The sequence below is a fragment of the Tiliqua scincoides genome, chromosome 5 (genome assembly GCF_035046505.1).
Source record: "Tiliqua scincoides isolate rTilSci1 chromosome 5, rTilSci1.hap2, whole genome shotgun sequence".
NCBI lineage: Eukaryota > Metazoa > Chordata > Lepidosauria > Squamata > Scincidae > Tiliqua > Tiliqua scincoides.
In genome coordinates this window covers 107,621,779-107,649,246 of record NC_089825.1, presented here as the reverse complement: position 1 = coordinate 107,649,246, position 27,468 = coordinate 107,621,779, and the positions used below count along the sequence as shown (strand labels likewise).

Below are 27,468 nucleotides of genomic sequence, written 5' to 3'. Positions count from 1 at the left end.
TGAGCTCGAGCAGCCAGGAATCGCCCACGCAAGCTTAGTTCCCTACCTGCCAAATTGCGTGGGCCAATGGGAGCCTGCCCCCTCAGCCTGCCTGCACAAAGCGGGGCGGGGCAATGACCACCAGCACACACTGTGCTAACGGCCTATTTGACTTTTGCATAGCTCAGAACTTCAGGAGAAAACAATTGCTATGAGCCTTTTACTATATTTAGTGCTGTGCTAGTGACATTATTTTTCTTTTTTTCTTGTTTTGAGGGATCTGATCAAAACAGGATAACTAGGACTTTTGTGACCTCTTGGTTGGTCTATGTGAAACATGTCTGAACTCCTTTGAAAAATGCTTAGACACTTTTACTAATGTAAAATACAGAAGTTTGTGTTCCTACAGAAGCCTACTGTAGGGAGTGAACAACGTCTATTTTGTACCTCTGGAACTAGTTACCCATTTGGTAGCAGGACTCAGAGAGGGGTGGACATACATATTTTGACCATGTTTACTTCCAGATAATACAAAATGGGGAAGAAATGAAACACACTGTTAGTAATTTCTCCTTATAAGTTGATCCTTGCTGTTCAGTTCAGGTCTTAGGATAATTATGTAGCATTTGGGGAAAAAGATACAGCCCAGCAAGCCAGCACTGGAGGCCAAGATAGAGAAGATCTCCACAGCCACCATGTACTTTCCCTTGGTGCTCAAATAGGGGGGAATGAAGGATACCCACACACTGCAAAATACCAGCATGCTGAAGGTGATGAACTTGGCTTCATTGAAACTGTCTGGCAATTTCCTAGCTAGGAAAGCCACAGTGAAGCTGACCGTAGCTAGAAATCCCAGGTAGCCCAGAACACAATAGAACATGGTGATGGAGCCTTCATTGCACTCCACTACAATCACTTCAGCCAAAGAGTACATGTCCAAATGAGGGAATGGAGGAGCAGTGCAGAGCCACACAGCACAGATACTGGCTTGAATCAGGAAGCAACCAAGAAGAATGGAGTTGGCCACTCTTTTCCCCACCCACTTCCTCATTCTGGATCCTGGTTTGGTGGCCATGAAAGCCAGAACCACAGTGATGGTTTTGGCCAAGACACAAGAAACAGCCACTGAGAAGATGAGACCAAAAAAAGATTGTCGCAAACAGCAGGTCAGTTCATGAGGCTTCCCAATGAATAGGAAACAACAGAGGAAGCAGAGCAATAAGGAGATAAGCAGGGAGTAGGTGAGGTCTCTGTTGTTGGCTTTGACGATGGGAGTGTCCTGGTTCTTGATGAAAATCCTGAGGACCAAAGCTGTGATCAAGGAAAAAGACAAAGCCAAGGCACTTAATGTCATTCCCAAAGGTTCCAAGAAAGAGAGAAAATGCAGATCCTTAGGAAGACAGTCATTCCGGTTCTTGTTTGGAAACTGACCTTCTGGGCATTTGGAACAGTCGTCCACATCTGAAAAAAAATTAGAACTGCAGTTTTAGAGCCCAGTCCTCAGCTCTTCAGCACTGACAGTATACAAGTGTACCACAGGCACTGGGTGTCACAAACATGCTGTAAGGCATGCCCGCAAACCCCATGTCAAGACAGCACTTGCCCAGTGCCAGTCGGTGCTGGGTTTAGTCTCAGCCAGATGCAGCCTGGAGCTAGGTAAGAGCTAGAAAAGCTCTGTTCTGCTGGATCCTGAACTGTTGTGCCCAACACAGAGACTCTCAAGTCTGCGCCGGGAACATAGCTGGCACAGACTTGAGAAGCCCCATTGCAGGGAGTGGGATCTTCCCCTTCTGGTGGCTGCTGCTGGACTGAAGAATCTGGCAATTGTTGCTTTGGTGCCACCAAACTCGGCAGTGACACTGCCTTTAGGACTGGGCTGTGAATGAATTAGCCATGCCATCTTTTCCTTCTATTGCCCTATATCTACTTAAGTGGATAGATCCATCCTTAAATTTTGGTATTTGTAACTCAATCTACTTTTCTTTGAAACGTTGCTTATATCACGCAACACAAAACATAGTAACTGCACACCAAGCATGGGCCTCTTTGGTCTCCATATGCAGGTATGTGGGGTCTGCTGCTCGACTGAAGACATTTCATCATACCTCTCCTGTGTACAATGGCTGTGGGAGAGTACGTGCTGATGAATAAAGAAGCAATGTTCCAACAATAGCAATTCTGTTGAGTTACGGATTATGTTTTTCTGAATTAGTACAAGGGATTGGAAAGTGCATCATAGGATATGTGAGAGGACAGTTTGAAGAATAAAATAATTCTTGTACAAGTTGGCCATCCCTTATCTGAATGCTTGGGACCAGAAATGTTTTAGATTTCAGGTTTTTTCCATATTCCAGAACACTTGCATATACATAATGAGAGATTTTGGGGATGGGGCCCACATCTAAACACAAAATTCATTTATGTTTCAAATACCCCTTATACACATAGCCTGAAGGTAATTTTATACAATATTTTGTAATAATTATGTGCAGGAAACAGAGTTTGTGTTTTTATTTCTTTAGGCAAAAAAGTAAAACAAAAAGTTATGTTGGCGCCCAAAAATGTTCTGTATTTTGGAATATTCCGTATTTTGAAATTCCACGTAAGGGGTGCTCAACCGGTAATGGTGGAGATGAAGATGTAATAGAAGGAGATCCTTTTGTTGTGAGAAGTGCCCTGAGAAGCACATGACAAAGAACAACAAGACAAGAGGACACCCGAATATTCCCCTCCCCCATACCAGGGTTCCAATAAGTTGCAATAAGTTGCCCGTCCCACTGCTATTTAATTTCCAGAGAAGAAGCACATCACTGCTAAGCACTTATTAAATGGAATGTTTAGGAAGTGCTTGTTAGTTTCTGAACTGAGGTGCATGGAAGCAGAGAGACCAAAAAAGAAAAAAACAGTGCAATATCTATATTGTGGGATTATATGACACACTATTTTCCCTACCCTTCTGGTCTGAAATCTTCCCTGCTGGACATGGATCACAGTCATAGCAACAAAACGGCTTCCCTTCCTTCTTCTTTCTGCTGTCACCTGGATAGCAGTGGTCATTGCACAGAGCAATAGGCAGAACCTGGATATAAAGAAAGGAGGACATGTATTGCTGCTGCTACTTTCCTACAGAACATGGAACATTTGACTTGAAACTTAAGGGGGCTTTTGCAAAATGTATTCAGTTTGATGACCTGTTGTCAACTGCACAGCAGCTGTGCAGGCACAACTGGGTTAGCTATCCACAGCTGCGCAGGCAACCAAGCCACGCATGAACATTGACCAACAACCGATGGCTGTGACTGGCTGTGTATGTGGTCATGACCCATGGCTCACTCTTCACTGCCTCCCCTCTCACTGGCCAGGGCTTGGGATATGCCAGATGATGGGCTGGCATTCATGTGATGTTGCTGCAGTGTCCAGATAGGTTTGGGCCTTTGGTGTTGGAGATGTGGGTCGTTGTAGCCCTTTTTCTTTGGAATCAGTGCCTCTGTTCAATGTGCCCTAAATCTACAGGTGCCTAAAAATTGCCTAGAATTAAGCCTATTTGTGACTGAATGGAATTCCTTAGAAGGGTGAGAGTGACTCTCAAGGATCATGAAAAAATACAGGAACATTCCCATTTCTCTTTCTATCTTACGCCTACTGTCAGATCTCACCTGATTAAACATGTAGTGCCATGTGATGACCTCCTCAGTAATGGTGAACTCTTTGTCAGGGAAAGCCCATGGATCCATCATTCCCGTTTTCACTCTCAAGAAGGACTGGTTGGGGAAAGTCACCCAATTGATCAGGTCAAATCCACCTACTAACTCACCCTCCTCATCAAAAGACACTGTGTCTCCAGCACTGTTGTTAAATGAAATGCTTCTCAGGAAAGGGAGAAGCTAGAGTGAAAGAAGACATTTCTCAAGAACTTTTGTTTCATTGGTCCCCTACCATTTATAAGCATCTGTACTTTGATGTAGATCCTTATTCTGGAGAAACAGAAAACATTGGTGTGTTTAATCTAGAAAAATGGTTCCCAAACTATGGGTTGGGACCCCCCAGTGGGTCATAGTCTAATTTTAGTGGGACACAAAACTGAAAAGTTGATAGTTGATAAGGAAAAAAAGTCCTAAGGAAACCAAAACAGAGCAGCATATACATGTTTGCTCATGAGTAGGTGACCATGCCTTGGTCCACTTTGAAGGGCAGGTGGGGAAGGATGCAAGGCCATCAGAATGGTCCCTATCTGATGAACATGGAGCTCAGCAAACACTCCAGGTGCCCCTTTCCCCAATAGTTAAAAAGATAACAGCTTGACCAGCTGGTACTTTTTTTTAGCCTCATAAAGCTGGTTGGGTTCCAATAGAGTGTCATTTTGAAAAGTAAGGTAGCCTATTTGTGAATGTCATATACTGGGGAGTGGCAACAGGATATACGCATTGTGTTGTCTTGTACACACATTGTGTTGACGTTGTACAGGTCATGCAGACCTGGCCATGGTGATCCATGCCATGGTGACATCGAGGTTAGATTATTGTAACACGCTTTATGTGGGGCTGCCCCTGAAGACGGTTCGGAAACTGCAATTAGTGCAGAATGCGGTGGCCCGTGTGGTTACTGGAGGTAGGCAGTTTGACTCTGTCAGCCCGCTTCTCCAGGGGCTACATTGGCTGCCCATTCATTTCCAGGCCCAATTCTAGGTGCTGGTTTTGACCTTTAAAGCCCTTTACTGCTCTGGGCCAGGGTATCTTAGGGACCGCCTACTTCCGCTCATCCTCTTAGGTCATCAGAGAAGGCCTTTTTATAAGTGCCACCGCCTAGGGAAGTACGTGGGGCGGCGGCAAGAAATAGGGCCTTCTCAGTAGTGGCAGCAACATTATGGAACTCGCTTCCCCTTGACTTAAGAATGGCTCCCTCTCTTGAGACTTTTCGGCGGGGCCTGAAAACCCTTCTGTTTAAACAAGCCTTCTGAGTTCATGGCCTTTTTAACATCTTTTTTTAACATCTTTTCTACATCTCTTAGTATTTTTTACAGGCCTGATTCCTATGATCTGCTGCTCTATGATCCTATTACCTGATTTTTATCTGATTACTGTTTTTATGATATTTGTTAATTATGTTAATGTTTTTATCTATTTTTTTAATATTATGTTTTAATCTGCTTTTAACTTGTTGTAAGCCGCCCTGGGTCCCTTTGGGGAGAAGGGCGGGGTATAAATAAAGTTTATTATTATTATTATTATTATTATTATTATTATTATTATTATTATTATTATTACACTCCGTGAGGCATCTGATGGGCCACCATGTGATACAGGAAGCTGATCTAAATGGGGTTCTCATTGAGCTGCCTGGACCTTGCCTAATTTGACTGCACACAAATGACTCATAGGTCTGACAATACTTCCAAACGTTTGCAGACTTTTGAATGATCCACTTTCAAAGACTACCATTCTGGACTGGTTTTACTCTCTACTCTTCTCTAATAATAGTAGTAATTCTCTACTCTTCTAATATCATCATGAACATGAGAGCTGACTTACTATTGGGATATTACCTGATTACATTGCAGATTCAGAGGAAACAATTTACATTTGTCCCAAGTTGCTCTGGGCTTGGTTTTCAATGAAGACATCTTTTGCAATGCATGTGCTACAGCATAGACTGCATTGTAAATGCTATAGCTGCGGCCAGTCATGCTAATTTCAAAAAGAGTCTTCGGGAGACTCTCCAACCTCTCTTGGCCAGTACAAGCATCACTGCTGTCTTCACCCTCTTCAGAATCAGAAAAAAAGCAGCCAAATGCCTGTTCCCAGAAGGTCCTAATAAAATCATCTCCGTTTTGTGTGTCAGGATGCAGGGACTGAAGGAATTCTGTAAAGCCCAACACTTCATTAGAGTGAACTGCAAAAGACAAGGCACCATGGAAGACTTGTATGTTGAAATCCTTGTGAATTTGTGGTGTCCAGAAATCAAACTGAGCTGTCATAATCCACACTTTCCCTGTCAAAAACTCTGTAATACCTTCCATCATCATATAAAAATATATTACAAATTTCAAAGCTGACATCGTCTCAATCTCTGCATTTACTATATATACGTTGATTTCAGATTCGATTTGTGACCTGAGTGTGTACACATCTGAGTCTGCTTCATCAATGGCCTGTAACATTTGTGCTGTTTTTGTCAGTTGAGATAGAATTCGCAGTTTTGCACTGAAGGCTGTACAGATTCCATGTTCAGAAAGCATTTTCATCAGGATACTCACAAAGTTTTCCCCACTGTCATCATCTGATGCAAGGATCGCAACCCACTTCCATTGGAAATGTTGAAGTAGACGAACAATCCCTCTGTACTGATGTGCTTCATTGGGGACCATCCGGTAAAAGGAAGGGAGCTGCAGTTTAACATTCACCACTGGAGCTAATGTACAGTATGCAATCTAAGGAATAAAAAAGGAAAACATTTCAAAAGAGACTAATGAATCTGACCAAATAGCTACTGTGATGAAACCCAGTCCTGAAGCAGAAGAAAACTTGCATTGAAGTAATACGAATTATTGGAAAACGTGTGAACATTTCAATGTTTTTAAAATGTCCCGACTTTCAAAGCTGAATGGAAAGCTCAGCACAGTTTAGAAATATGAATGATGGCCCAATCTTTCCCTTGCTGCCCAAATACAGCGAGGCTCCTCTTGACAGTGATGACTGTTGTAAAGCAGTCAGTGCCTGTTCCAAAAGATGCTCCCATGGCACACAAGTTAGCATGCTGTGGGGAGCACCGGTGGGGAGGCCTTCCCACCCCCACTAGTGAGGGAATCGCTGCTCGCTGGAGGAGGCATGATGATGTGGGAGGCAGGAGGGCGGAATGGAAGCAGGGAGGGGTGGAACCAGGGAGGGAGGGAGGCATAATGGGGGAGGGGAGGCCGTGGGAGAGGGAGGATCAGTCATGGGAGACCACGATGGATCTTATCCATTCTGACAGCAGCTTCCCTGAGCTATTTCTCTCCTCGAACTTGAAGGTCTGAGGAGACCCATTGTAGATTGGGAGGCTTATACAGGGGGAAGGAAAGTTTACAATCCCCTTTCCCTGCTGAAGCCTCCTCTCCTCCCCCCCCCACCATGGATGAAGCATTTGCCAGTTTGGCAACACTGCGATGATGGGGGGAGGGAAGGATAAGATTGGGCTCTGAATCAGTCAGCCAAAATCATCATTGCAGTAAAATCAGCCAAAGCAACATTACAGAGAAACACCAAAGCTACAAAAGCAATGAACAGAGGCTGGTAAAATATTTCGGGTGAAACTAAAACAATGGAAGGCTTGCACTAGCAATCACAGCCCTTCACAAGGAGGGGGCTGTCCTGATCTCAGTGGGGATATGCCATTGCCACCAGACCCATTCCCTCCTGCCTCCTGTTCCTCTACACTTCCCACAAAGAAACAACTGCAATCCTTCCCCATCCTTCCATTGCTCTTTCCCACTGCCAACTCACCTCATGTCAGTGGACAGAGATTCACTGTTGCAGGAGGCAAGAGGCAGAGGTCTCGCCACTGGTCCATATGCATGGCTGCTGGGAACAACGCTGGGGGCTTTGTTGCGCTCTCTGGGGGTGCCAGAGTGCAAAGCACCATTGCACAACTTCTGTCAGGATCCAGGCAAGTTCACTTGGATCCTGCCAGCTTCACTGGTGGAACAAGTGTTCTGCTGGCAGTGCCCCGCATATAGGATTTGGCTGTAAATTCATGAAATATCTCTTTTGCTGTATCTTTCTGTTTATGCACTTGAAAAATGTATGATGGTGACATTTTCTGTCCTTAATTCCTTTTTTCTGTACTCAGCAGTGTGTTACACCTATAGCTTTTGAACTAACAACTTCTAAAACTTTTCCAGAGAGAGTCCAAATGATTCTGAGCTGTGTGGTAAACAGTAACAGCCATCAGAGTGCTAAGGAACTCAGTGGTGCCCAAACTGTGGGTCGCAATCTGATTTTTGGTGGGTCGCCAAAGGCTGATGGAAAGATCAGATAACCGATTGCCTCAAGTCCTGAGGCTATTCAAAAATCAGATTGTGTAGCTGCTAATTACCCTGCAAAGAGCTCCGCTCCTGCAGTTTGAAAGTATGTGTAAATATAGGGAGATAAATATTTGAGGATTTTTTTTCCTGAGGGTCTTTCTAGATGTCTTTTTTAAAAGTCTGGAAAACCTAGGTGGGTCCCGATAGAGTGTTGTTTAAAAAAGTGGGTCCTGGTGCTAAAAAGTTTGGAAACCACTGGTCTAACTACTCATTCATCTGGGGAAGAATAAATGAGAAATACCCCCTAAGAGCCAATGTTTTCATGAAGAATATTTCATTCTTGCCAAATCCACATCAGCCATATAAATTCATGCATATCACTGAGCAGAGGTGAAAGGATAAATGCGCTCCGTGATTCAAAGCCTTCCTGGCTCACATGCAGCTGTACCTGTGGAATCTTGTAGATGCCTAATTGGGTAGCCATGTGAAGGGAGATTTGAGAATCATGTCCCCCAATGACAGCGATCAGATGCTGGTGCTTGTCACATTTGAAGTTGGGGACAATCCTTTCTTGAGTGGAAAGAAGTTTCAGGGTGTTCTGATATGTCATCCTTGCATTCGTATAACTGTCATAAATGTGGAAGCCCAGGCTGACGTTTGGCAAGATCTTCGGGTTCTCATTGATCTCCTTCACAGCAAATACCAAGGACAGGACAAGTTGATAACTCTTTGGAATTGAACTAAAGGAGATTTTGCATCAAACAGACTATCCTTTCTAATTTCTAAGTACATCATAAAATTCTTCAGTGTTTTCCCAGGATTTTCTTTGTCCTACATGCTCTACACATAATACAGAAAAAGAAATCTAAAATCAAATCTAAAATCAAATATCAAATCAAATTACCCTCCATGGATATTCTTTAAAGTATAACAAGGAACATATATCACAAAATTGAAAATGTACTCAGCATATTCTGATAGGTCCTCAGTTACAGCAAGACTCACAGATATACTATGATTTAAGAACACACTCAGAAAAGTAGCTCACGATATTTGATATTTGACTAAGGATAGACAACGTCAGTGCCTGAGATCTGTGAAGGTACAGAGGAAGCCCTGAAATTACGTGGCGTTAATTGTCAGGAAGGGATTTCAGTGGTAGAGCACATAAGTTACATGCACAACGTACCTGGCTCAGCCCCTGGATGCTTCAGGTAGGGAGAGAAAGAAAACATGGAGGTCTGCTAGCAGTTGTGGTTGACAGTGCTGAAATATGTGGGCCAGTGGCTTGGCTTGTTAGAAGGCACTTAACTATGTGCCACAGAAGTCAGTTGTGCCTGAAGGGCACATGAATCTATGTCATAAATACAACAACATAGAAGAACAGTGTAGCGATTTTCAGCCTTTTTCAACTCATAGCACACTGACAAGGTACTGACATTGTCAAGGCATATCATCAGTTTTTTTACAAGGCACACTATGCTGCTTGTGGGGTGCTCTTATCCCCAAAGGCCCTACTGATGATGATGTAGCCTTTATTGGCATATACATATACATCAAAACAATATGCGTATAAAATTCAAAATTTATATAAGATCAGGAGATGGCTCCATAATCCGTAAATACATGGCACACAAACAAAAAACCCAATAGTGCCCCCATTAGGTGATCTCATACAGGGCTAAGCTTCCAGTCTCATTTCCCATGTACTTATGACTGTGGCGACAAAGCATGAGATGTTGATAAGAGTTTCTCCCTCCTCTACTGACAAAAGTGCTTGTAGCTCATCTGCCTCTGCCCATCCCTGGAAGCGCGCTAGGGTGGGCATAAGATGTTTCTGACGCTGGGTCTTATGCAAGGGACAGAACAAAAGAATGTGTTCAACTGACTCCACATGGTTCAGATCACAAGAACAGAGCCTTGTGGAAAGAGGTATCCCTTTAAACCGGCCCCATGGAAGGGCTGAAGGAAGGGCATTACATCTTGCCAACATGAAGGCTCTTCTTAACTGCGGATTATACAGTTGGGATAAATAAAATGGCATCCTGCCTAACTGAACGGGTACATGAAAGTACTAATTAATGACCCTTCCTTCAAATTCCCTTGGCACACCTGTGGACCATTTGTGGCACAATGCTACAACCCCTGCTAACTGGTTAAGAGGCACTTTTTCAAGTGGGTGCTCCTCTTTTATTTAGCAGGGGGAGAGTAACTGGCCCACCTCACCCCAGCAGTGTCTTTTCTAGTGGCTGTCTGCTGGTGTTGCATCTTTTTAGATTGTGAGCCCTTTTGGGACAGGGAGCCATTAGATATTTGATTTTCTCTGTAAACCGCTTTGTGAACTTTTTGTTGAAAAGCGGTATATAAATACTGTTGTTGTTGTTGTTTTTGTTGTTGTTGTTGTTGTTGGCACACTGATTGAAAATCGCTGGAATAGTGCATAGAGGACACAAGCAAGATTCCAGGCACATCATCTAAAAGCAAATATATTCCTAAATTTCTCCCCCCCCCCCCACACACACGCAAGAATCATGCTAATAAAGCTCAAGGCATATTCCAAACAAAGCAAAACCCCACACAAAGACCATAAGCTGATTCTGAAGATCCTGATCCTCGTATGAAACATTTATAATGGAGATGACCAGGATTACTGAACATTCTGGAATGATGAAGATTTCCTTACATAAGTTCCTCCATCAGCTTGGTTTTGGGGTGTTCTTTAAAAGAAATGTCATCAAATAGGCAGCCAGACTGTGAAATAATTGCACCAATGATGACACCTCCTCTCTGATGATACTTATAAGGCAATTGGGAGGGATCGGTGATGGTGCACATGACAGGCTGTGCTTTGCAATCAGCTGAAGGAAACTGAAGGCCCAGAATTAGCAGCAGCAGAAACATCAATATTCCTGCCATGTTGGCCCAGTCTTGCTTCTGAATGTTTTTCGTGTCTCCCATGAGCAGTTGGGCTGCAACTCGTTCCCTCGTTCAGTGGCTCCCAAGTCTTTTGCTAAATCAGTTAGCAATGACAATGAGACTGCTGCAGCCCTCCATAGTCATAGTGCCTCAGCTTTGAACAGACCCAGTTGGTATATTATATGTACATTCAGATTTTGTTATTGATTGTGTGGTTATGGACAATCCACATGAGATTTCCATGTGAGATTTGCCTAGATGGAGGACGATTCCTAGTAATTGAAGTTAATTATACGTTTTCCAAATTAGTGCTCCAGATTATTTTGTTGCATTGAGATGATTTTTTGCATCCATTGAGGGGAAAAAAAATATTTGTTGGATCTGACAGTGATTTTGTGGAGTATGTGAGATACTGCAGACAAAAAGATCTACAGAAATATTGCAAGTGAACAGTAAGCCCCAGGGATGGAAGCAAGGCTGATGCACCAGGTGACCCAAGCTGTGTTGTTTTTGCATTGCTTGTTCATTTTTTCTCTCCTCTGCCTACAACTTATGTCAAAAAAATTAAATGATTTTTTAAATCATTTAAGATATTGTTTTCCATGGGGCTGCTCTTGCTTCATGTATAAGATTAAAACAATTTTAAATGCGACTATAGAAGATCCAGCTAGTATAGAACAATTTTCCTCTATTTTAGTTTGACTGAAGGTTTGACTGAAGTATCTTAGGCTGCAATCCTGTCCACACTTACCTGGGAGCAAGCCTTACTAAAATAAATGGAACTTACTTCTGAATAGATATGTATAGGATTGTGCTGTGAGTTAAGTGGGCCCAGTTGTTCTCAGACTTTAACACTGGGACCCACACTGTAGAATGACAATCTGTCAGGACTCACCAGAAGTGATGTCATTAACCTGGAAGTGATTTGGCCAGAAGTGACATCATCAAGCAGGATATCATCAAACAGGATATGTTTAGCACCCCCATATGATCAAATCAAATAAATCAAGTGGCAGCCCAATCGTATGCATGTCTACTCAGAAGTAAGTCCCATTAGAATCAATGGGGCTTACTCCCAGGAAATTGTGGATAGGATTGGGCTGTAAGTAAACTAAAAGTCTACAATAAGTATAAGTTTAAAAATTTATTTATAATAAAGGAGAACCTTCCTAACCCAAGCAAGTGGTTGGTGATCTGCTTGAAAAAAAAATCCCCAAACATTCCAAAGTCTGCAGTTCTATCAACCCTTACCTGGGAGTAAGCCCCATTGCCTATTATTGTTAAAAGCATGTACATTGTAGCCTGTTAAGAGTACTGATCTATAACATTTCCCCATATGCAATCACATTCCATGGAAGCATCAAGTCTAATATTTTAAAAATAAAATACACATTGGAATGAATAGGGACCCACCTGAAATTGGCCTGCGACCACCTAGTGGGTCCCAACCCACAGTTTGAGAAACAGTGCACTAACTCATTTCTCCCCAGGGATGAAAAAAAAGTCACATATCATGGTTGCTCAGACATGTTTGGCTGCATTGAGCTTGTGCTGCTCCTAAATGTCAAGATAAATCACTTCTGAATGAAGGGCCTCTAAGAGGAGGATACATCGTATCTGGGCCTGGAGTCAAAAGGGGAACCTAAGAGGGGCCCAGAAGCCAAATTCGCATTTGAAGGGAGAAGGGAAGGAGCCCAAAAGAAAATATGTACCCCCTGATAACATTCCCCTTAGTGGCTCTGCTGCAAAGATCCAACAATGAACACAAAGACGCCAGCAACAACTACTGAATGAAACATTCTGCTGGGGATAGTCAGTTAAAGTGGATGCTCTCATAGATTTAGCAGAGGGGAGGACCTGCCCACTTCATCTCAGCATGGAATAGGGTCAGATAGTCTCCCCTTCTAAGCATGAGACCTACCACTTTAGAAAAGGCCTTCTTTGCTCAGTTCAGGATTCAAATTTGCAATAATCATTCGGGACACACCATTACACTATTTAGAGCTCCCTCCCCCCAGCCCTGGAATTAAGGAATCTTTCTTTTTTGTATGATTTTTGTAGCAAAGCATTTTAATGTTTTATTCCTGCTATTTTCCAATGTGCCCCAGCGTTAGTGCAGTATTTGAGGGTCACCTGCTCATTTCTTTCAATGTATGATGTATTTCCAGCTCTGTTTTCTTTCTTTGTTTCCATTTGTGCTGCACATACATACATATAATAATGACTTTCATCAGTGTTTTTAACCCAAAGCATTTTAATTACCATGCACTCCCCAAATAAATACAACCGACAACAGGTATGCAATTAAAATGGGCCACTTTATTGAATACAACAAGTTTGCAACAAGGCAACAACAGGGTAAACAATACCCCATCCCAAGTGCGGGGTTCTAAGTGGGGGAAACGGCCCTAGCCATTTACGTCCCCCAATCTCATAGGGCGCCCACCCGACTCCAGGTGTAACTCAATTGTTATTAAGCCAGCCTTTCAACATTGCCCAAAGAGGTTAAGTCAGCCGAACTGCTATGCCTTCAGGTCACCCCTGCAAGGCCCCTAAGTTTGAACAAGGGGCTAACCAGCCTGCCTCCTCAAGCCGGTCAGGCATCACGGGAGCGGTTCCGGTTCACCCCCTGTCCTTGCTGACTTAGATTGAACACTGAGAAGAACACCCACCCCACATTTCTACCACCACAAGGGGAGGTCAGCCTAGCGCTTGGCCTTCCCTGTAACCAAAAAGAGTCTCAAGCCCTGTTGCAAATCTGTTAAAAACAGCCCATAACCCATGGGGGAAAAATTCACTCCATCGCCATGGTAAAGAGCAGACTGCCCAAAACAAATTCCAGGATGATGGATAGCTGCTCCCCCGAGCTCCAAGACGACCCTGCCCAGGTAAGCATTGACCCTTTTGTAGGCAACATTGACTCTTCTAATACTGCGCGCCCACCGCCAGACCCTCCTAGGCAGCATTTCAGACCACAGGATAGTGATCCCGGAGAACTGACTAACTAGTGTTGTAAAGTCCCTGTGGGCCTGGAGCCTCAAGGACATAGACATCCTCTGACCCAAGTCATTCTCACCTAAGGTGTCAACAATTACCTGGGGCAGGGAATTGAGAGCAATAAAATCCAAAAAGGCTGGGAAAAATTGACCCCAACACATACCCCTCTTGGCGAGCCAGTCAATGTGTGCAACATCACCCAGCGCCAGCTGAGAGCCGAAACTGGATGACATGGCATGCTTCCGGGCCCAAAAAACTATGGAGTGCCTGCAGATCAGGACCCTTGCTGGGCACCTCCCTCGCGGACCTGTTGGAAGAGAAGCACATCATGAGGGAAACTCACTTGAGCGACTAAGAATAAATCAAGATTAAAGAGGTATAACAAATTCCTCCAACTCTGTGAAGAATACACATCACCCACACCCACTGGGTCAGAGCAAACACTGAACAGCCAGAAACCTGGCCATTCCAACACATCACCGCTTCCGAACTGGTCTAGGGGCAAACACGGAGCCTGCACGGCACCTACACATCGCACCAACATGGCGCAGCACCTTGGAGGAATGCAACTGCACTAGAATTACCAAACGTAGTATTTAAACGCACCAGAGCGCCATCTGCCGATGCGCCTGATGTCCTGGGGGAGAAACCACTGCGAGCCGCCGTGGATGCCACCCCAAATCTGAACGAATGAAGCCCGAAAAGTTCAGGCCTCAGACCCAGGTGAGCCAACACCCTTTTAAAAATGGCCTGAAACTGGCAAATTGAGAGGGGAGAACGATCCAAATGGCGAAAAAGCAGGCCTGCTCCTGCAGGAGCCAACAGGAAGTACTGCTCCATGGAAGATACTGGGCAAAGGTGTTCTGTCCCAATTTGTCCTATCCTGATGACTATGCCAATTTGCCCCGTCCAAATATCCCAACTCCCTTCTAATGCCCGCTTTTTGGCTAATTAACACCCTCTTTATCTCTAGGAACAACAGTAGTGGTGTGCAAAGGAATGAACACAGAACTCCTTATCTATAGCAACTAACCAAATTTATTGCTATAAATACAGACACTCCCTGCAAGTCCTCTTGTCCAGAGCCTTTCCCTCCCCAAAACGCCACTCCATGGGTGAAGGTCTGACACCTCCAGTCCAAGTCCAATTCGGTCTCCAAAGCACAGTCCAGTCTTCTGCAGTAGAGTTCCTCCTCTCCAGCAGTGTTCTCTCCAGCAGAGTGTCTCCTCCAGCAGGGTCCTGGCAGTCCTCTCTTCCTGTAGGTCTGGGTCAGGTAGCCCTCTTGGTCAGCATCCGGCTTCCTGGGTCAGGGTCCGGCTCCTGGCTCCGTCAGCGTTCTGCTTCCGGCTGGGTCAGCGTCCTGCTTGGCCAGCCCTTTGCACCTTCTGAAGCTGCCTTTTATCCTGCAGCCCCTTGTTAAGTCCAAATTCAGCTCAGCTGTGAGCTGTTAAGTCCAAGTTAGGCTCAGCTGAGCCATCTCTTCAGTCCATGAGTCCACGTCCATTCAAAGTCTCACAAGGTCAAATGAAGCTCAGGTGTCCATCAGAGTCTCCATTGGCCTTGATTGATTACAGCTGTGGAGCCAGCCCTGCCCTTCCCAGAGCTGTCAACCAGCTGTCAAAACATGGAATCACTGGCAACACCACATCATCCACCTGATGATCTTCTGATCTTCCATTACAAGGTGCCACATCGGAGCCTGTTTTAGCTGAATCCACTGCCCACACACCGACTGGTCCGTCTTGAACACCCGCAAGTGAAGGGACAAATTCCCGTGCTTTAAATCACAGTCACTCCACTGAAGTACTCTGTCAGGGGAGGCAAGCTTTGACTTAACCAACACTTCATCCAGGCAAAAGGTCCCATAGAACATTACAAGAGTCACTGCTCTAAACAACAGAGAGTCAAAGGCTGAGGAACACATGGCACGAAACGCCATGCTCAGCCCATGCAAAATAGTAGGTGCAATAGGTCAACGCTTATCTGGGCCTGCTGGGAATTTCCTTCTAAGCCCTGCAACCATTTTCTACACCCTGAACTCTTTGGTGAAATCCTGAATTCTCCAGGCCCTTGACTGCAAAGAAATGGCTGCCAGATTAATGGACATAGACTTACTGGGTATTCCCCTATTGCGCAGTCCCAAAAGGAACTGCATAAGAGTGTGGGGCGTGAATGGTCCCTGTTCTGGCACCGAAGCCAACTTACAGAAAACACAAAACTCACAGATTTTACTCAGGTAGCTGGCTGGGGTAGATGAAGCCAACGATGCCCAGATGGCTTCCTTGGCCTCATCGTACCCACAGCCATTGGGGCATGGGCTTTGGCTCCTGCCTGGCCTCAGGGGCTAGCTGCTGAAAACGCTCCTCCTGAAATCGAGAGAGAGCATTGGCTATGCTATTTTCAGTCCCAGGTACATGTCTTGCTGAGAAAACAGTATTGATAGCCAGGCATTGCTTGACAAAGACTCTAACCAAATTCATAACCCGGGAGGATTTGGAGGTCTGCATGTTTATTATGTGGACCACGGCCTGATTATAGCCCCAAAAGCGAACTGAAGAGTTGGCAAACTCCCCTGCCCATAAATGGACTGCCACAACAATTGGAAATAGCTCTAAAAGTCCCTGGTGATCCCATCCTGAACCCAAACCTGTGGCCAGGGAGCTGCACACCAACGTCCTCTAAAGAACACTCCAAATCCCAAACCTCCCGCAGCATCCGAGTTAACCTGGAGCTCAGCTTCAATCAACTGCAAGGATCTCCAAAATGAGATCCCATTGAAATCTTTCAAAAATTCCAGCCACAGTTCCAAATCCTCCCTCATACCCAATGACACCCAAAGTCTGTGGGACTGGCGCCTAAGCCCTGCCATAGCATCGCATAAACGATGCACAAAGGCCCTGCCAGGGGCAATGACCTTACAGGCAAAGTTAAGGTGCCCCACCAGCATTTGTAATTCCCTTAACGTTAACTTACGGGACCCTAGGGCATTAGTTAACATCCCAGTCAATTTGTCTAATTTATCACTTGGCAGGTGACTGGTCTGTGTCACCGAGTCCAACTCAATGCCCAAAAAGGTGAGCTTACTCAGAGGGTCCTCTGTCTTATCATGTGCCAGAGGGACCCCCAGCTGCCCACACAGCGCAGCAAAATCACCCAGAAGCCGGGCACAGTCACCAGACCCAGGCGGCCCCATAAAAAGGAAATCACCAAGGTAGTGGGCAGTGAATTGCAACCCTGTTCTAAAGCGTACAGTCCATTCCAAAAATGAACTAAACGCTTCAAAAACTGAAAAGGAAATCTAACGTCCCATTGGCAGCGCCCTGTCCATGTAATAATCCCCTTCAAACCAAAAACCCAACTGGCAGAAATCCTGGGGGTGCACTGGCAGTAGCCTGAAGGCAGATTGAATATCTGCCTTGGCCATCAAAGTCCCAGGGCCACACCTCTGGAGGCGGGCAACAGCCTCATCTAAGGAAGTGTATCCAACTGAGCACAGGTGGGCGGGTATCCTGTCATTTAAAGAGGAACTCTTTGGAACGGACAGGTGGTGAATCAGCCTGAATTGACCTGGGGCTTTTTTAGGTACCACTCCCAGAGGAGACACCTGCAGGTTACTCAATGGAGGAACAGCAAACGGTCCAACTACTCTACCATGCTCCAACTCCTTGGCTATTTTACTCCTCACAACCTCCTCCATGCCTCTAACTGACCGGAGGTTATGAGCAAACATGTGGCCGGCAGGTGGCGGCGCCTGAATCCTAAACCCAATCTTGAAACCCTCCAACAACAATTTAGCTGCAGAATGATCATTATAAAATTGCAGCCAGTAAACCAAGGAGGGAATCCTAATCGGCGTTGGGCCCCTTATTAGCACCTGCTGCAGGTCCGCCCCCAGACTTTTTGCCCTGGAAGGGGCGAAAACCCGGCCGGGGACCACTGATCCTAGGGCATTTTGCGACTGGGTGCTTAGCACCATACATGCTGCAGCCATGGGAATAGAAGCATCCTTGCCTATTACATTTCCCCTTAGCGTTAAACTCGAAGCGTGCGTGAGGGTTTTGAACCCACTGCACACCACCTGGTGCTTTAGGCTGTTCGGTTTTGGAACATGCAATCAAATGCCCACTGTCCGCCCTATCCCCCAATGTCGCCCTGGCAGGCAAAACCAACTGCACCCAGAGTTCCCACTGGGGTAAGGTCCAGTCCAGAGCTGGGTCCTGCAAAGCCCTGATGCGGAAATGATGGTCATAACCCATCCAAGCCGCCCCCGCATGGTCGCGAAAAGCACGATGAATGATATCCAGGTATTTTAAAAGCTTCCCCACCTTCTTCGGGTGCAACTGGACAGTGACCCCAGTTTAGATGATGAAACCGTTAAGCCAATTGGTCCAATTTTTGTCAATTTTTCTCTGCCTAATGGTTTCCACATCTCGCATTGGGTCACCCACTTTGGGGTTAGGCTCAGGCTCAATGTGTAAAAGACTGAACATGTCTACGAAATCACCTCACCATATCTTCTCCTTGACAGACAAGGCAAGGTGAGAACCCAGAGGGATGGCTATAATTCCATATGAAACCTTAGACTTCTCTTTCTCTTCTACTAAGCCCAGAGAATCAACTCCCCAGTCCAAGTCCTGCTGTTCTAAATGAGGTTCGGGCGCAGCAGGATATTGGCAATAAGTAGGAGGTGCTCTAAAGGCCTTGGGTCTAGACTTGGGGTATGGATATGCCCAACCAAATGCCCAAGGGTACTGTGGGTAGCTAGGACCCTGCCAGAAGGAAGGCGGCCCCCATGGGGACCAAGGCTGCTCTGGGGAAGCCCAGCCAGGAGACCAAAGATGGCCCTCCCACTCCAGTTCAAGGTTCTGAGCAAAATCACACACTGGCTCACCTTGCCCACCACTGCCTCTATAGGCCTGCGGCCAAGTCTTCTTAAATGGCTTGACAACCTCAACCTCAGGAGAGCTGTCATCCTGTGTGTCACCCTCCTGGACAGTTACCCATGCAGCAGTTGGGACGGAGACCTGCTGAGGAGGGAGAGAGGCCCATTTATTTTTCCTGGAGGACCTGCGAGGCCCAAGGACCATACCAAAGCTGGAGCCCTCATCACCCTGCCCCGCCTTCCTAAAAGCTTTCTCTTTCTGTCTTGCATCATAGCGGGCCATAAAGGCCCACAACTCCGCCATCTGCTCCTCATCGTCCAATGAAGGGGGGGGGCGTACCGGGACTGGTCTTTTGGTGGCCTTACCGCCTGACTTCTGCACCCTTTTCCCCATGTCTTCACATGTTAACATTTCAAGTTAATGTTTGAAATAAGGGGCCCCAAACCCCCAGTATTCTTGTTTTCACAGTAGGATACAATGGCCCTTAAAAGGGCATGATCACCGAAGAGAAGGCCACGATTGCCACGCCGCAGCACTCCGTCACCGGTGTAGTATCACCCCACTGTCGCCAAAGATGCCCCCAAAATTGCTTCCCAGATGCCCCTGGAAATTCCTTCCAGCCCTGTAGAATAAGACCCAGTGGGCAATGGGGAGGAGCAAGTTGTATTTCCTCCAATAACCCCATCCCAGAAGACCTTGACCATAAAAAGGGGGGGGGTAAATATCTCTGGGCTTTACTAGCCCTCTGCCCACGAGGCTACCCCAAATTGGCCGCTGTGGGGGTAGAGGTCTTCAAAATGGCGCTGCACCATGAGGGTTGCTTAAAATGGCGCCACGCCATGAGGCGCCCCCCACAATGGCCACCGCCCACTGGGGAATCACCCCGCTGGGCTCCCCGGCAAGAGTGGCCAGCCCCGCACTGAAGCATGGTCCCCTTGGCAAGGTCCACTGGCTGGCCACCCACCGTGGGCCTCAGCCATCCGGCACGGACCCACAGGGAATCCCGCTGCTGCTGCCCGTAAGGCGCGCGAACCCGCAGCTCCCAGACATGGTGCTGGGAGCATGGCGTGCGGAGTGCGCAGTTCCGACTCCCCAGAGAGGCTCCTGCTGTTTGACCAAGATGGGAGCTTGAAAGCGCGGCTCTCTGCGCTCCAAGCCCCGTCGAGGGCAGCCTCTCCTCCACTCCTGAGGAAGCGTCCGCTAGGTTCGCTTCCCAGGAACGGACTGAGCTAACCCCAGCGCATGCACGCTGCATTGTTTCATTGGAAACAAACATTTCCAGCTTTGATTAGAGCTTCTCCAGAATTTATTCAGAAAAATGCCTGGACAGCTGAAGTTGTTTCCTAAAAAAAGAGCACCGGAGTATGTATCTGTATAAGAATTTGGGGAATAAACTGGCAATCAGCTTCCAGAAGGCCATTTTAAGCTCCTTGTTCCTCATGCTGTAGATCAGTGGATTCATTACTGGTGGAACCAAACAATAAAACATGGACACCAAAAGGTCAAAAGCGGATGCGGAGCTGGAGATTGGCCTAAAGTAGGCAAATGTACCACTTATCATAAAGAGGCAGATGACAAAAAGATGCAGCAAGCATGTCGAGAAGGCTTTTTGCTTTCCTTGGGTGGATGGAATTTGCAAAACTGCTCTGAAGATTTGAACATAGGAAAAAATAATGAGAGAAAAATAAATGAAGTTCATAAAAGAACCAAAGGCAAGAGTCCAAACTTCAGTAAGGTGTGAGTCAGAGCAAGAGATCTTGAGTAGCTGTGGAATTTCACAGAAGAACTGATAGATGTCATTGGAGCAGAACTCCACGGTGAAGGCATTTCTGGTATGCACTACGGAAAAAGGAGGCCACCAAGTCATGCACTGGTTGCCATCAGGATGCAGACTTTCTTGTTCATCACAGTCTCATAATGCAGGGAATTGCAGATGGCAAAGTAGCGGTCATAGGCCATCACCCCAAGGAGGAAGAAGTGGGATACCATGAAGAACACAAGGAAGAAAACCTGGCACACACAACCCAAGTACGAAATGGTCATGGTGTTCATGAAGGAGTTTGCCACAGATTTGGGGACTGTGACAGATATGGAGCCAAAGTCTTGGAATGACAAGTTGGCCAGAAAGAAGTACATGGGGGTATGGAGCTGACGGCTGTGAACAATGACTGTGATGATGAAAAAGGATTCAGTGAGGGCCAGCAAATAGACTGAGAAAAACGATGCGGTGGTATATTTGCAGCTCCTGGATATCAGCAAATCCACGTAGAAGGAATTCAGTGATGCTTGACTGGTTGGAAATCATATCATTCAGACTTTTGGTGTCTGTGAAAAGAAGGATGCCTCTTGACCACTGACTCATGTGTTGCACCCATCTGAGAGATGAACAAACCTTCCCTTGTTGCAAGGTGTTGCAAGGTTCAAAATCAAGACGCAATAGGCAAGAGTGGTGATCGTCTGCAAGCTTTATTTCATTGCCAGCAACGGGCGTCTCAAGGGACTCCAGTCCAAAGCAGTGAGAGCAATTTTCAATCTAAACCTGACCATTTTATTTCATTTTGGGTCCTTTGTTTGAGGATTTTTACACTTTTCATTGGCTGGAGTTTAACATCATAGATGGGGCTTACTCTGGATTGGCCAGAGATAGCCTTACAGACATTTGATTGGTGAGCTTCAAGTTACAAGTTTCAAATAAGGCAATATCATATAGAAAACTTTGTTTTCAAGTACCAGTAGAGTACACTGTAACCTCATTTTTATTCAGAATTGGCCTTTTGGCATGTCTTTGTACTTATTTCTTGGCATCCTTATCTTAGATGGCCTTTGTAAGAGCCACCTGTTTATCTCTACATTCTTCTCCTGCACTGTCAGACACTGTGGGGCTCTCTGCCAACCTTTGTTCCTTTACTCTATGCTTTGATTCTATATGTGTTACCTGTTACCTTTCAAGGGATGTATAGTGGTATACTTTAGTACAAACAAACTAAACTCTTATTGTAAAAAGGATTACTTTTAAGAATTCTTTTCTTATTTGTTTTTAAACAAATTACATTTCATGTCAAGCAAACTCTCAAACAGGGACTTTCTCAAGAAAGGCAGCTAACGTGCCTGTATAGGCACGCTAGCAATGATTGCCAGGCTGTCCCCTCTATCAGCCGGCAGCAGGGCTTTGCTGCCAGCTGATTGGCTGGCTGGCCTTGCGGGGCAGGACAACTGAGCCTGATCTAGCGTGCAGGCGCTAGACCCGGCTCAGTTCCATTCCTGGAAGCGACTGGGCAGGTCGCTTTTCCAGGAGCAGAGAGAGGCTGCCCCACGACGGGGCTTGAGGCGCGGGGATCCGCGCTTGCAGGCTCCCGTCACTTTGGCAGTGGGTAGCCTCTCTTGAGCTGCGCGCTCTGCAGTTTCGCTCCGGGGAGCAGCGACTGAGCGGCCCCGTGACCGATATCGAGGTGGGCAGCCCGCTGCGCGCTCTGCGGACGGCGTCAGGGGGGGTGACCTGCTTCGCGCTCTGCAGGGTGCCAGCGAGGGGGGCGGCCCGCAGTGCGCTCTGTCCGAGAGGCAGCAGTAGGGGGCGACCCGCTGCGCGCTCTGCAAGCCACGTGGCTTGCAGCGCTTGGCGGCTCTGCGCACCCCGCGGTGGCGGGTGCATTTTGGGGGGTCCGTGGGGGCGGCAGGCACCCGTGGTGGGCGGCCGCCCCGCGTTCCCCCTTGGCGGGCCTGTCCGTTGGGGCTTATTTTGGCGGCCATTGGGGGGGTGCCTCGTGGCTGGGCGCCATTTTGGGCCCTGCCTTGTGGCGCTCCGCCATTTTAAAATTTTGAATATAGCCCGGCGGCCATTTTGAGGGCTTCAACTGCCCAAAGGGTCTCTCATTTTCAGAGTTGGGGACTTCGAGGGACAAGAAACCATGCTGCCGCGGCGGCACTGCTGGAATCGCAGTCCTCCCCGTCTCTCGTATCGTATTCAGTTAAAAATTAGAACACAGGGGGCGGTGGGCCCCTCTCGGGATATTCCTTCACTTGGGGGGTGGACATGGGTAAGAAAGCCCAGAAGTCGGGTGGCAAGGCTGCCAAAAAGGCAGTTCCAGCTTGGCCTCTCCCCTCCCCTCCCCTCCCTCATCATCAGATGAGGAAGATCAAATGGCTGAGTTGCGGGCTGTAATGGCCCGCTATGACGCGCAAAAAAAAGAGAAGGCCCTTCGCAAGGCGGGGCAGGGTGATGGAGGCTCCAGCTCCAGGGCAGTCCCCGTACCTCGCAGATCAGGTAGGATGTGTAAAGGGGCCTCTCTCCCTCCCCAGCAGGTTCATGTTCTGGAGGATAAGCACGTTACTGTCGAGGAGGGCGAGGCGCAGGACGTCAACACCCTAGAAGTGGAGGAGGAGGTGGTCCGTCCTGTTAAAAGGCCTCGGCCACAGGCTAATAGTGGCTGCGGTGGGCAAGGTGAGCCGTAGGCGGGCTTTGGTCACAATGCAGAGTCTGTGTGGGATGACAAGGAGGGCATTCCTTGGGCACCTAGCCGGGCTGCACCAGATCAGCCCTGGTCTCCTTGGGGGCCTCCTTCATTTTGACAGGGGCCCAGTTACCCACAGTACCCCTGGGCCCTTGGTTGGACATATTCTTGTCCCAAGTCTGGTCCCAGGTCCAGCAGGGCACCCCCCCCCCAGTGTGGTCATTATCCTGCCACGGCCGACACAGAGTTGGACCAGCAGGATGTGGACTGGGGGGATGAGTCATTTGGATTGGTGGTGGAGAGGGAGAAGCCTACGGTTTCGTATGGCATCATCGCCATCCCTCTGGGCTCTCACCTCGCCATGTCGGTCAAGGAGAAGATATGGCGGGGTGACTTTGTGGACATGTTCAGTCTCCTTCACATCGAGCCTGAGCCTACCCCCAAAGTGGGAGACCCTGTGCGTGACGAGGAAACTGTCAGGCAGAGGAAGATAGACAAGAATTGGACCAATTGGCTGAATGGGTTCATTGTCTATGCTGGGGTCACTGTCCAGTTGCACCCCAAAAAGGCGGGCAAACTATTCAAATACCTGGACATTATTCATCGCGCTTTGCGCGATCATGCTGGTGCAGCTTGGATGGCTTATGACCATCAATTTCGCATCAGAGCCGCGCAGGACCCATCTTTGGACTGGACTATACCCCAGTGGGAACTCTGGGTGCAGATAGTCCTGCCGGCTAGGGCAACGTTGGGGGATAGGGCTGATAGCGGGCATTTGATTGCTCATTCCAGACCCGAGCAGCCTTCAGCACCTGAGGGTGCGCAGTGGGTTCGAACCCCTCGCGCATGCTTTCAATTTAATGCCACGGGCAAATGCAACAGGCCGGGATGTTCGTTTTCCCATGGCTGCCCCATGTGTGGGGCGGGGCATCCCGTTGCAAAATGTCCACGGATCAGTGGACCACGGCAAGGTTTCCGCCCCTTCCGTGGAAAAAAGCCTGGTGGTGGACCCTCAGCTGGTGTTGGCAAAGGGCCCAACGCCAGTTGAGATTCCCTCCTTGGTTTACTGGCTGCAATTTTATACGGATCGTTCTGCAGCCAGATTGTTGTTTGAGGGTTTTCAGTTTGGTTTCAAGATCCAAGCCCCGCCTCCGGTTAGGCCCACGTTCGCTCGCAACCTCCGGTCAGTGACTGGCATGGAGGAGGTGGTGCGAGGAAAAATAGCCAAGGAGGTGGAAGCGGGGAGAGTAGTTGGACCGTTTGCGGTTCCTCCGTTGAGGAATTTGCAGGTATCACCCCTGGGTGTGGTGCCTAAGAAAGCCCAGGGCCAATTTAGACTGATTCACCACCTGTCCTTTCCGGAGGGTTCCTCTGTAAACGACGGGATACCGACCCACCTGTGTTCAGTCAGATACACTTCTTTAGACGAGGCAGTGGCCCGCCTCAAGAAGTGTGGCCCTGGGGCCTTGATGGCCAAGGCAGATATTCAGTCTGCCTTTAGATTGCTTCCAGTGCACCCCCAGGATTTCTGCCAGTTGGGTTTCCAGTTTGAGGGCGGTTATTATGTTGATAGGGCCTTGCCAATGGGGTGCTCAATTTCCTGTTCGGTTTTTGAGGCGTTCAGTACATTTTTGGAATGGACTGTGCGTTTCAGAACTGGGTTACAATCCACTGCCCACTACTTGGACGATTTCCTCTTTATGGGACCATCTGGGTCTGGCGTCTGTGCTCGGCTCCTGGGTGACTTTACAGCGCTATGTGAGCAGCTGGGGGTCCCCCTGGAACACGAGAAGACAGAGGGCCCCCTTAGCAAGCTCACCTTTTTAGGTATCGAGTTGGACTCGGTTACTCAGACCAGCCGCCTGCCAAGGGACAAATTAGATAACCTGATCGGGATGTTGACTAGCGCCCTAGGGACTAGCAAGTTAACATTGAGGGAACTACAAAGTCTGGTGGGGCATCTTAACATTGCATGTAAGGTCATTGCCCCCGGCAGGGCCTTTGTGCGTCGTTTATGCGATGCCATGGCGGGGCTTTGGCGTCCGTCTCACAGACTGCGGGTGTCACCTGGTATGCGGGAGGACCTGGAGCTATGGCTGGAGTTTTTGAAAGATTTCAACGGAATCTCCTTTTGGAGATCATTACAGTTGATTGAGGCCGAGCTCCAGGTTCATTCTGATGCTGCGGGAGGATTGGGATTTGGAGTGTTTTTCTGAGGACGCTGGTGTGCAGCCCCCTGGCCACGGGTGTGGGCCCAGGAGGGGATCACCAGGGACTTGACATTTTTGGAGCTCTTCCCGATTGTCGTGGCTGTCCACTTGTGGGCTGTGGAGTTTGCCAACTCTTCAGTTCGCTTTTGGTGCGATAATCTGGCCGTGGTCCACATAGTTAACAGGCAGACCTCCAAATCCCCCCAGGTTATGAATCTGGTTAGAGTCTTTGTCAAACAGTGTCTTACTATCAACACTGTTTTCTCAGCCAGACATGTTCCTGGGATTGAAAGTAGCATAGCCGATGCTCTCTCTCGATTTCAGGAGGAGCGCTTTCGGCTGCTGGCCCCCGAGGCCAGGCAGGATCCGGATCCTATGCCCCCATGGCTGTGGGGACTTGGTATGATGAGGCCCAGGAAGCCATCTGGGCATCACTGGCTCCATCCACCTGCGCCAGTTATTTGAGTAAGTCTCGTGAATTTGGCATTTTTTGCAGGTTGGCTTTGGTTCCAGAGCAGGGACCATTTTCGACCCACACTCTTATGCAGTTCATTTTGGGACTCCATAATAGGGGGTTATCCAGCAAATCTATGTCAATTTATCTGGCGGCCATCTCCTTCCAGTCCCAGGCCTGGGGAATTCAGGATGTTACTAAGGATTTTAGGGTGCGTAAGATGGTGGCTGGTTTTGGCCGGCAATTCCCCACAGGTGCCGACAAGCGCCTGCCTATCACGCCCACCATTTTACAGGGGTTGCACATGCAGTTCATTGCCATGTGTTCCTCAACCTACGAGTCACTGTTGTTTAGGGCAGTGACTCTGGTAATGTTTTATGGGGCTTTTCGCCCAGGTGAGGTTTTGGTTAGGTCACGGTTTGCCCCCACTGACAGAGTCCTTCAGTGGGGGGACTGTGTGTTATGGCCTGGGTGTTTATCCCTCCATTTGCAAGTGTCCAAAATGGACCAGTTAGGGCGTGGGCAGTGGATTCAGTTGAAACAGGCTCTGAGCCGGTGTCTTTGTCCAGTATCTGTCATGGAACAGTACTGCTTAACGGCTCCTGCAGGAGTGGGCCCACTATTTCGCCATGAGGATCGTTCCCCCATTTCACTTTACCAGTTTCAGGCCATTTTTAAAAGAGCGCTGTCTCAATTAAGCCTGAGGCCTGAATTGTTTGGGCTGCATTCTTCTGGGTTGGGGCAGCATCCACTGCAGCCAGCATTGGTTTCTCCCCCCAGGGCATCAGGCGCATTGGTAGATGGCGCTCTGATGCCTTTAAATACTACGTCCGTTAAGGTGCCGCAAGGGCTCCGTGTGCAACGCCAGTGGGTGTGTGCAGCGCTAGGTGGGCGCAATGTGTGCAGTGCCACGTGGCATGATGTGTCAGAGCCGTGTAGGCTCTGCTGGCAGCGCTTGGTGGGCGTGTGCCGCGCCAGTGTTGGCGAGATGTGTCAGAGCCTCTGTTGGCAGCGCTTGGTGAGCATGTGCCACGCCAGCGTCGGCGTAATGGGTAGGTGGGGTGAACTGTAGGTTTGGTAAGGCGGACCAGGTCACTCACCGTGACTGGCCATGGGGGTGAGCATTAGAGCAGAGGAAGGATTCCTCCTTTCTCTTGGCCTGGCCAGTGAGCTTATCTCACGATGTGCTTCTTTTTTCCCACAGGTCCGCGAAGGAGCTGCCCAGCCAGGGTCTTGATCTGCGGACACTCTATAGTTTTTTGGGCTCGGAAGCATGCCATGTCATCCAGTTTTGGCTCTCAGCTGGCGCTGGGTGATGTTGCGCACATTGACTGGTTGGCCAAGAGGGGTATGTGTTGGGGCCAATTTTTCCCGGCCTTTTTGGAGTACATTGCTGTCAACCCCCTGCCGCAGGTAATCGTGGTACACCTGGGCGAAAATGACCTGGGTCAGAGGACGTCCATGTCCTTGAGGCTCCAGGCCCGCAAGGATTTTAACGCATTAGTCCGTCAGTTTCCCGGGATCACTATCCTGTGGTCTGACATGTTGCCCAGGCGAGTTTGGCGGTGGGCGAGTAGCGTTA

At 47.9% G+C, this 27,468-nt stretch overlaps 1 protein-coding gene and 1 pseudogene across 1 annotated transcript; both read right to left on the bottom strand.

Moving 5' to 3' along the window:
- Positions 1–538: 538 nt before the first annotated feature.
- LOC136653024 (vomeronasal type-2 receptor 26-like) lies at positions 539–3,716 on the bottom strand. Its single transcript, XM_066629948.1, has 3 exons — positions 3,636–3,716; positions 2,932–3,058; positions 539–1,440 (listed from the first exon to the last, which is right to left on the bottom strand). Exons 1-3 carry the CDS (start codon positions 3,714–3,716, stop codon positions 539–541), a joined length of 1,110 nt encoding a protein of 369 aa, XP_066486045.1.
- A 15,815-nt stretch (positions 3,717–19,531) lies between these two features.
- Positions 19,532–22,521, bottom strand: LOC136653023 (olfactory receptor 14A16-like; annotated as a pseudogene).
- Between the last annotated feature and the right edge of the window lie 4,947 nt (positions 22,522–27,468).